This window comes from Lygodium microphyllum, chromosome 23 (assembly GCF_053477565.2).
Source record: "Lygodium microphyllum isolate KBCC chromosome 23, Lygodium_microphyllum_v1.1.10, whole genome shotgun sequence".
NCBI lineage: Eukaryota > Viridiplantae > Streptophyta > Polypodiopsida > Schizaeales > Lygodiaceae > Lygodium > Lygodium microphyllum.
In genome coordinates, this window is record NC_141157.1 from 86,422,666 (window position 1) to 86,433,858 (window position 11,193).

Consider the following 11,193-nt stretch of genomic DNA (forward strand, 5'->3'; position numbering starts at 1 on the left):
CCACCACGACACAGGAGTCAGTGCTAGTACGGCTCAATTAATGGCAATGATACAGCTCCTGGCTAACAAAGTGGCAAAGATTGCCTCTGAAGTAGGAACAAAGAGGCCAGCCGCAGCAGATGTAGAATCACGGCGAGACCCTAAGGGGTAGAAGTTGAAAGCATCGACCACTACAACCCCTCTCACAGTATCACTAGCAACAAACTACGATGCATATGTGGCTGAACTCCTCACTCAGTTGAGCAAGGCTAGAGAGGAAAAGAAAGCATCCTTGGTAGATCTGGACGTTGAAAGGGAAACCTCGGCAACTTTGAGGCTCAACGTGTCCAAGCAAGCCGCAGATCATCAAAAAGAGCTTAAGGCCCTAAAAGAACAGTTGGATGCCAAAACCAAGGAAGCTCAAGAGAGTGAGGATCATTTGAGGCGAAGATTGGAGGAGGAAGAACAGGATGCACTAGCTTTTCTAAAGAGTTAGAAAATGTTAATTCATCAGTATGATGAGCTAATGGAAAGGACCGCTTGCTTGGAGAAGCACTAGCAAGAAGAAAGCCAGGAGTTAGAAGAGCAACGTGAAGAGCAAGAGGACACCCTGGAGTTTTGGCTGTGGTATGAAATAGAGAAGCAAGGAAGACTAGAAAGAGAGATCCAAGTCCTGGAGCAAGAAAGGAAGGATGCCACAGGAAGAAGCATACAGGAGTTGAAAGATGACTTGGAAAACACAAAAAGCGATGTGGAAGCTCTCATGGCTATGGCAATAATAGAAAGAAGACTGCACTTTGCAGAGTTAGAAGGCTGTGAGCAGATTCGGAAAGAACTATCAGAGAGATTCACAGAGGCAGAACTGCAGTTTACCATTGCGGAACAAGGAAGGAAAATAGTAGAAGAGTAGCTGAATCACCGCAATAAGGAGAAGTAGCAAATTCTAAACTTAGTGAATGAGCAGCAACAGGTGGTAGTGATGTTGTCTCAAGAAATGGAGGAGGGAATGAAAAATATGGAAGAAAAGGCACGGCAATGGGAGTAGCACAACTTCGAAAGAGTGCGTGGACTAACAAAACGGCTGGCAGTGAGTGAATGCGAAAGAATGTTCGCGGAATCAAGAGTAGAGGCTACCAAAGTGTGCTCAAACACTCAAAGACAAGCCTTCTTGAGCACAATGCTGAATGTCACCCAATTTGAAGGTGAGGACTCAATGGAAAGGATGAAGAGGAAGTTAGAATTGACATCTCGTGCCTTGAGATACGGCCTTCAAGAACACACCCTTCCAACTAGCATAGGTATTACTGCGGCACAACAATACAATTACCTACGGCAAGCCGGACTTTTCATTGATGAGCTTAGGGAACTAGGGTTTGAAGGACAAGTGCAACAGCCACCACCTGAAGACCAGCCAGCGGTAGAGCAAGCCATGGAAGAGGGGCCGGAATTTGAGCAAGGATTCGAGGAAGAGCGGCACAGAGAGCCCACTCTACCCCTGCCTGAATTGCCATCGGAAGAGCCAGAAGGGGTACAAATTCTTGAACACTTGGTAGCAGCCCGAAGAAGAAGGCAAGATCTTGTGGAGCAAGCCCAGAGGAGAGCAAGAGTACGGCCACAGCAGCAACTCCCTGAGGAGCCCATGTCGATACGCGAGGATCCCCATCCCATCAACTGGTCTCAGAAGTTGGCTATATGGCAACATCGGGAGCTCTAGACACGACCATTTGAGTTGTCCTTTTCTTATCCATGAGCTTTGGATCGTGTTCTACCCCTGGAGACAGTGGCAAGAATCAACAGAATGGCTAATGACCTCGCCAATAGATGGATAGAGGAGATAAACGTTGCGGTTACTAGATGGAGGCAGGAACCAACAGATTATTGGCAGGACAAGGCAAACCGAGTTCCCAAGTCGTCCAAGGCTATGAGGTGTAGCCAAAGTGGAGGAGGAGGATTTGGGATACCAACTTTGATGCATGGACTCCTTTCTGCATCTCATTTCCTAAAGAGCGGAACGACCCCATCTAGATGCCTTACCCCCACAGACATGGAGTCGACCATGACAGGAACCTGCATGGGCCCCTTGACTATCCAATAATCTACAATGTCAATGCACGGACTCCCGAGGGATGCTTGGTTTTTAGATTGGAGGATCTCCTTCCATCCATCAATCACTTCATCGAGGATTTCTCCTCATGTCCAGACCCAGCATTTATAGTAATCTGTAATTACCTTAGGCTCATTAAGTTCTTGCTTAAGAAAAAGCTTGTAGCTAAGGAAGTCCACCTTCCCCCGCTCTTTTTTTATATCAACTTAGGCATCGATAGTTGCGCCATGGCTAGGCTCATGATGAGGATGACCTTACTCCCCTCCTTTTGCACAGAAATCCTAGAAGACCTGAGCGATACCCGCTTCACGAGGTGTAACCATCCCTTTTTGTCGTCAACACCTCTGAAGGTAAGAGTTGGCATCAAAGAATATCTACAAAGCTACACATTTTTGACTAAGTGCTTGAGGCCACCTCGTGGACCATCCGAAGATGATAGGAATACAACATAAGAACTCTTTTTGTATTCCAGTCCACAGCCATGATTAATGAGTCATTCAAAAAAAAAACAACCAAAAAAGAGAGAGAGAGAAAGAAAGAGAGAAAAGAAAAAGACAAGAGGCTAGTACCAAGAATGAAAAGAAAGAGGGCACTAGAGGACAAAAAGGTGCAAGAAAGAGAAAAGCAAAGGGTTGAGCTCCTCGTGAAACATCTTGAGTGCCACATTCACTGCACCTAGGGTTCCCACCTAGCCCCTTCCCCACCTCATGCTTAGGGCACATCAAGGGTAGGACTACCATACCTGTCACCCTAAGCTCTGCACCGCACCCATGATGATACACGAACTGGGTCCTCTAGTGTGGGACAACACCGTGGGCTTGACCCAACTCCTAGTTCCACCGCCATGTGCACTGCACGCACCACGGAGAGGCAAACACACCCCTTAAGTTCGGGCCATATCAAGGAGAAAGCACATCAACCAATGGATCCGCCCCAACACCATTTTCAATTTCAAGGGCAGATCTTTGTCAAGACAAAGGAGATCTTTGTAAAGACACCTTTCTAGAGGGACCCAATTCAACACCATTTTCAACTTCAAGGATGAATCCCTCCAACACCATCCTCGACAAGGACATGTATACAAACTCAAAAGGCCACTTGGCCACCAACACTACCACCTTTCAAATTACCACCCATCAGTGCCATGGGACTGGCACTCAGCTAGGAGGGGGTAATGTTTACTGCAACGCCAGCAACAGGAAAATGCAGGAAAATAGAAAAATCTAAGAAGCAGTAAAAGACGTAGGGCAGGCATGGAGAAGGTGCCCATAAGAATAATAAGTCCAGAAAAAATCCAAAAGCATGGAAACAATCGGCAAAGGTCCAAGGCGTAGCCGCCAAAGTCTGGAGGAGTTAAAAGCAAGAAAGTGCACCTTTAAATGCAAAGGCACTCTCAAATCCTTGTAAAAGAGCACCAGGCTCTCTCCTATGCAAATTGTGAACTTAGAAGGGGGACTAGCTAGGAAGTGAAAGAATCGAGAAAAAGGGTCTAAGCCATGCTCGGCCATGTAAAAATTGAGGATGACCGCCCGTGGGAAGTAGGGCATGTATATAAACTTGAAAAGTGAATGAGAAGCTCATTCTTGTGTGTGGCAAAAAGCTTCTTCTTCTTCTTCTCTTATTCTTGCCTTCTTGCTTGTGCTTGAGAGAGGGAGTGAGTGAGTGCAAGGGAGTGAGTGTGTGAGAGTGAGGGATTGAGGAGAAGAAGCTCCCCCATCTCCTCTCTTTATCTTCTTCTCTTGTCTCACGTGGTTAGGGAGGATGGAGCTTGTTGGAGAGGGATTGAGGTTGCTTGAGCTTGCCTCAAGGACTGTGGAGCTATCAGCGTGCATGGGAAAGGAGGGTACTCAATCGGGCATCAAGGTAAGCTCACTACACCCCATAGGTAGGGAGGGCACATTGGCTATGTGAGAGGTAGCCATGGCCACTCAGCTTGAAACACTTGACCAATAAGCGGTCCGTAGGTCTCGGGGGTTGAGCTTGGAGCTCCCTTCAATGCAAGCTCTACTTAGACATAGAGAATGGTTTGACCTATTGAGCATGTTTTCATGAGATGGTTTGAGTGGACTTCTTTATGATCTCAACATGTCTAAAGTAAATTAACTTGTGTCCTCCCACATGGCAAACCATATCTCAATAATGTCTTTTGCTACATCTATATTGTCAAGTTGGTTAGCCCTTTGTTGTAGATATGTTGTGCAATTGGTCTAACATATCTCATTGCTAATTAAAGGTGAGTTCATTCTTTTAACTAGGCCATGAATTACTCCAATCTTCAAACATTTCTAGTAGTTAGGCCTTAAAACAAAAGGAGGTTTAGATTTGGAGAGGCTTACCTTGATTTTTAGTTTTTCATTATTGAGAATGCATATTAATCTAAATTCATGGACACTTGTAAGTGAGCATAGACATAGTTAATGGTAGTAAAGTTAAAATTATTATTTAGCTTGTAGTAATGATAGTAATAGTACTAGTAAAGTCAAAACTATTATTTAGCTTGTAGTCATAGTAAAGTTAACTATTGAATACTTTTTGAAGCAAAAAGTGTGGTTTCTTAAAAAACTAATTTTTGTTTTTCCTTTTAAACATTGACAAGGGTATGGTGTATTTTGTGAGGAGTGGTCCAAGATAGGATGAATGAGGGAGAAGGTAATTGCCATGGTCTATAAATAGCTGCTCGCATGAGCCAATTGTTGTTATTTGATGTTATAGGGGCTAGTTCTAACATGATTTGTGGATTGATGCCATTGATAATTAAATGACTTTGATTTATTAATTGCCCAAGGTATTATCTACTTCCAAGTTCCAAATGTGTGGAATTATATATACAAGGTTTCTTGCTCTAAAGCAACCTTCATGAAAGCAAATATTTGTAGAACAAAAATGTAAAAAGGTGAAGGATTATTGAATTAAATTACATGTGTATGCTATTTTGTAATTAAATGTTTGTATTTTTGAAGTTGTGCTCAAAATTTGAAGGTTCTTTTTGGAAAAATGTGCAATTCACCTAGTAAGATCCTAATGTATTCTAGGGTTTAGTTATGATCCAAGTCTCCTCTTATGATAATTTTGAGAGTTGATAATAAAATAAATTGAGCCTTTAAAAAAAGAAAAAATTCTTACAAAGTGCTAGGTAACTAGAGGTAAATTTCCCTTGCTAGATTCCTAAAGTAAAGAAAGTTAGAGATAGAATATTTTTATCCTTAAAGCTTAAGCATTAACTATAGTGATAGGGCAACAAGATAAAATAGTGCTAGTAGGCTTTGGTAGGTATGTACAATCATCCAAAAACTGGGACGAATAGTAAAATTTTGCTAGAGATTGCATAAGCATTGTTAGGGCTTCTTTATGTAAGAGGGGAATAGAGAACAACACCTTGCAGTAGTATTTGCCTCTAGTAACTAGGGTGCTTTCTTCCAAATTGCTAGCTTTGGCCTCCTTGTTTTTATGTAGCCTTTGATGCGTGCTTCTCGTTGCATGTGCCTTTTGAGACAATAGAAACATAGTGAGATATTGAATTTTATAGTCATTATTATTGTTAGAGTTGGCTGAGTTTCTTCTTAGCCATTAGATGTACCATAGACAATCAGGCCTAAGCCAGTTCCGTAGGGCAAAAGGAAACTCATTAGATCCACCCAAAAGAAGCTATGGTGCTCCTCAACCTTAATTTGTAAGGTTTTTAATGCTCTATGTTTTGTTATATTTACTTTCATGTTATTTTAAAGTATACTTATGTAACTAATACTTGTGTTTGAGCCTTCAAAATATGTATTTTGTAGGTGTGGACTTGCTCACCAATTGGCTTCTTCATCTCTTACTTAAGGAGTCGAGTCTTGCCATTCTCTTTATACATGTTTGAGATATTTAAAGAGCTGCTGTGAAGCTAACATAACCTCTCTTTTTTATGTGTAGGTGATGCTTTTTGCTTGAAGGTGACTCCTGCAATAAAATTTTGGGACATTTGCATATCTTACTTTGTATAAGAAAATTTGCATGGGGACTATGTGACTCATCCAATGTCAAAAGACAATAGTAAATCTTCTAGTATGCACTTGATATGCCTTCAAGGCAGTAGCTTCTTTTTGTAGTATGAATAGAGCTACCTTGTATGATTCATTTGCTCTCTCTTTATTATCTTGGATCCCTGTTTGTCATTGAGAATGTCAACTATAATACAACAGGGTCTATCATCTAGATTTCCTAGAGTCCACCCGTAAAACTGAAGGTACCGACCGTCTCCATAAGGATCAACCTGCATTTTACGATCAACTCTATCTTGAAAATTAAAATTTTTAGAATGCAAGATTATTTGGTACAAGGTTATTGATAGTTAAATTATGAATTTGAATGTAAAATACTTTGAACTTTTAGGTAATAAATTTATTAATTATAAATATTAAGAAAAAACTATATTTTCACATGTTTAAATGTTTTTTAATTATCTATAAAAAATGTTTTTCATGAACACCGACTGCACCTAGCTCGATATGCTACGCTTCTCTTGAGAAAAGGCTCATGATTTAAGGCAAAGAGCCCCTTTTCCCACGTGGGAAAGCCCACATGGGAAAATGTCGAAAACTTATATTGTGTATCCAGACCATCGGAGGCAGGAAGCAAACCAAACAACCCCCAAAAAATAAATTAGAGAGAGTAAGAGTGACGGTGGTTTCTTTCTGCTAGGGCCGCAGCCCGATCCCCAAGCCTGTGCATGAAGACGCGGCAGAGCCATGGAGGTCCTAGTCTTATAAAGGCATCCTGAAGCTCTCACCAAAGACGATTTCTCTTCGGTTGAGGACTCCAATTTGATCAGCAGCGCATCATCTATCACAGAATTATGCAGGACATCATACAGATGAGGACTCCAGTTTGATCAGCAGCGTACCATCTATCGGAATCATGCACGATACCATAGAGAAAGAGGTGCCAAATGCGGGGGCCGATGGCCTCCCATATCATAAGCGGAGGCATAAATCAACGTGATGAGCAGGGCTAAACCATGTCTGCAATCAAAGTACTCAGATCATCATCGACTGCCAAGCTCATCCCCAGCCGGTTCTGCAGTGCATCAGACTGGGAATTGTGGACCATGGAACATCGAAGAGAGAATCACCTGTTTGGAATCGAGACCGAAATCCTTCTCGTTGCAGGAGCTTATCGGCCTCTGTCGAATGTGCAGGGAAAAAAAGGATGTCGGTTTTGCAAAGCGAGTGTACTTGCAGCTTCAAGATCTTGGCCTGGAGGCTGATGAAAGACTCGGGAACTATGTTGTCCCAATGCTCGTGGACTCTGGCAACTTCCATGATGCCCAACATGTGTTTCAGAACTTGTTTGTACGATTGGAGCACTCATGGACTTCCCTTATACAAGGACTTTTGGCACAGGGTGAGTTACAAAGTGTGCTTGAACTATTCAAGGAAATGCAGGAGGATTGTGTATATCCCAGTATATATACACTTTTAGCGGTTCTTAAAGCCGCCTCAAGGCTGAAGTGCATAGAGAGAGGTCAAGAGCTACATGTTGGGATTCTGAAGTATGGCTTAGAAAAAGATCCTATTATTGGCAACTCATTGTTGGATATGTATGTTAAATGTGGGTCTCTTGGAGAAGCTCGGAAGGTCTTTAAGGCACTAATGGTCCAGGATGTTGTGTCATGGAACACACTGATTGCAGGATTTAGCGAATGTGGTTTTGGTGAGGAAGCACTCAAATGCTTGGAACAGATGAAGTTGGATAGTGTTGCTCCAAATGCTGTCACATTCCTGTGTAGCCTGAAAGCTTGTTGCTCCTTAGGATGTATACACAAGAGCCATGAGATACATACTGAAATTGTGAAAGCTGGTTTTCAGGGAGATCCTTATATTGGTAACACACTTGTGGGCAACTACTCCAAATTTAAATGTTGGAAAGAAGCACAAATTGAACTCCAGAGGCTGCCAGTTCGAGATCATGTTTCTTGGACTACAATAATTGGAGGATATGCAGAACATGGACTTGGTGCAAATGCACTTGATTGCTTTGAACAAATGCAGAAGGAAGGGATTGTTCCCAATGCTGTCACATTTGTTTTTGTTTTGAAAGCGTGCGGCACCATAGGAGCTGTAAACAGAGGCAAACAAATACATAATGATATCCCAGCAGAAGTATTAGAGACAGAGTCTTCTGTTCGAAACACCTTAGTGGATATGTATTGCAAGTGTGGCTCACTTGTAGAAGCACAGCAGGTGTTTGATCAGCTGCCAAATCAAGATACAGTATCATGGAATGTACTTATTGCTGGATATGCTGACCGTGGGCTAGGTGAAGAAGCATTTAATTCCTTGGAGAAAATGCAAGTTCAAGGTATCTCTCCAGATGAATCTACGTTTGTGTGCGGTTTGAAAGCTTGCGGGATAGTGAGATCCATAGACAGGGGACAAAAGATACATGGTGAGGTCGTCAAAAGGGGATTTGAAAGTAGTTCCTCCATTGGCAACACCATAGTGGATGTGTATGGCAAATGTGGGTTGCTCACAGATTCGCAGAATATCTTTGACCGGCTTCAAGTACGGACTGTTGTGTCATGGACTGCTCTGATCAAGCTACATGCGGAACAAGGGAACGGCAAGGAAGCACTAAACTATTTGACGAAGATGGAGAAGGATGGTGTTTCTCCCAATGCTGTTACACTTGCTTGCAGCTTGAAAGCCTGTACTACAAAAGGAATGATTGATAGAGGCCGGGAAATACATGCCAAAGCTGTGAAATGGGACCTCTTAAATTTCCATGGTTATTATATGGAAAAGGATCATAACAAAAATCTAACTTTGGATGATCTTGACAAAGTGCTTCTGGCAAATACTCTAATAGACATGTATGGCAAGTGTGGCAATATGAAAGATTCTCAGAAGGTTTTTGATGCAATGCTTAGTCCAGACCTTGTGACATGGAATGCTTTAATCACAGGATATGCACGAAAAGGGCAGTGCGAATTTGTGTTTCAAATATTTGACAAAATGAGGAATACAAATATACTGCCAAATGGGATCACATTTCTCAATGTGCTTTCTGTCTGCAATCATGCTGGGCTTGTAGATAAGGGTCAGCACTATTTTGAAGTTATGAGCAATGAGTATCACAACTCGCTCAATATTGAGCACTATAACTGCATGGTCGATATCCTTGGGCGAGCTGGACAATTTAGAAAGGCTATTGTTATGTTGGACAGGATGCCTTTCCAACCGAATCTTGTCACATGGTGTAGTTTGTTGGGAGCTTGCCGCAAATGGGGTAATGTTGAGCTTGGTAAGCATGCATTTGACTCAATAGTGAGAATAGATGAAAAACATGATGGAGCATACATATTAATGTTTCACATCTATGTAGATGCTTACATGTGGGATGAAGCAGGCAAGATTGAAACAATTATTCGCTCATGGAAAGGTTCAGAAAAAAGCTGGATTGAGATTGGCGGAATTGTGCATACATTCAGGGGGGTTGACATAAGTTATATGTTAGACAAAGAAATTTGTACAAAGCTACGGTACATCTCTGTCAAAATGGAGGAAGAGGGGCATGCACCAAAGCTTGAGTGTTTGCTTCAGAAAAAGGCTGTTGATGTAGAGGGTGACCAACCCTGTGGGCACAGTGAAAAACTGGCAGTTGCATGTGGCTTAATGAAAATGCCCAAAGGTACACCCATCCACATCATGAAGAACTTTTGTGTGTGTAATGATTGTCATGCCTTCATGGCTTTTGTATCAAAGCTAGAGGAACAACACATTGTTTGCAGAGATAGAATGGGCATTCATAATTTCAGGAATGGAAAGTGTTTTTGTAAATAATTGACAATCATAGCTTTTGCACAAGCAAATTGTATGCTTGTCTGTCTGCAGGAAATGTGAAGTATGATATATAATACTTGTAGTCAGATTTATGACACAGACATGACTTGAATCACGGAGTGCTGACTGCGTCTGGGATAGGAAATATTGAAGGCTAACAAGTCCCCTACACAACATCAAAAGAATGCATGCAAAAAGGCAGCAAGACAGTAACACGACCAAACACAAATTTCTGACTACTTACTGAGTTTGCAAGCTAACAACAAAACAGCAGCCAGCTGTAAATTTGTGCCTTTCTGAATTAGCAAACAAGGCAGCAACACATGGTCATTGCTACTGGCTAGGTTACCAATTTGAGTTAACATTCCTTTCATAAATCCAAAAGAAGGCTAATGCAGACAGTTTAGATATAAAGATTCTATGGGAAGCAGTAGTCCCACATCAAAAATTTCTAGTGTAGAAATGTAGTGCCCTGGTGTTCCTATGTGTGTTCACACATCACTACTAAATATGGTAATAAATCTATTTGGAGTGATGCAATGAACAAGAGATGGCACTCACGTATAGGAAAGTATGAGTCTTGACGGACTATGATCAATTTACAAAGGGGAGTAAGCCCAAAGCTTTGCGAAAAGCTTCGAACTTCTCATGAACCAAAGCCTTTGTGAAAATATTTGCAAGGTTATCCTATATTGGCACATAGGCCAAGTTGAATTCTCTTTGATAACACATCTCAATGTGCTTAGTGTGAGCATGGAACATTGGGTTCCATGCAAATGTCAATGTGCTCTTGATTGTCAATGAAGATAGTGGTGGTAGATGTTGTCTAGCACCCAACTCAATCAAAAGGCACTTGAGCCAAATATACTTAAATGTAGTTGGGAAAGCTCTCCTATATTTAACTTTAGTGGGTTGCTTCTTACTAAACCATGATGTGCATGAGTTGCCAAGTATAAAGCAATAACTAATGATACATGAGTGTCATAACAACCAACCTAATTAAAACTTGCAAAAGTATGTAAGTTTGGCAATAATGATCCCCACTTGGATAAAACAATCCAAGGCATCAAAAACTAGTCAAATAGCTCAGTGCTTGGGCTATGTATAAACTTGCTTTTCTATGAGATTGCAAATTGAATCTTAGGCCTTATAATGCATATATAAATTAAGCATTCAATAGTGTGATGATAAAGAAAGATATCAAAGCAGTCTCCAACATTATGAAGCCTCAACTTTAAACTCTCCAAGCCTCAACTTCAAATCCTCCATAGGAGTTGCAATAGACTTGTA

General features: G+C 41.5%; 1 protein-coding gene across 1 annotated transcript; it reads left to right on the top strand.

The window, feature by feature from the left end:
• The first annotated feature begins 6,662 nt into the window (after positions 1-6,662).
• LOC148016426 (pentatricopeptide repeat-containing protein At4g14850-like) lies at positions 6,663-10,810 on the top strand. The gene has a single exon (XM_087664384.1). It carries the CDS (start codon positions 7,063-7,065, stop codon positions 9,901-9,903), a length of 2,841 nt encoding a protein of 946 aa, XP_087520510.1. The 5' UTR covers positions 6,663-7,062; the 3' UTR covers positions 9,904-10,810.
• The last annotated feature ends 383 nt before the right edge of the window (positions 10,811-11,193 follow it).

Excerpts from the sequence above, each read along its gene's own strand:
- LOC148016426 (XM_087664384.1), top strand. The coding sequence starts at position 7,063 with ATGAGCAGGGCTAAACCATGTCTGCAATCAAAGTACTCAGATCATCAT.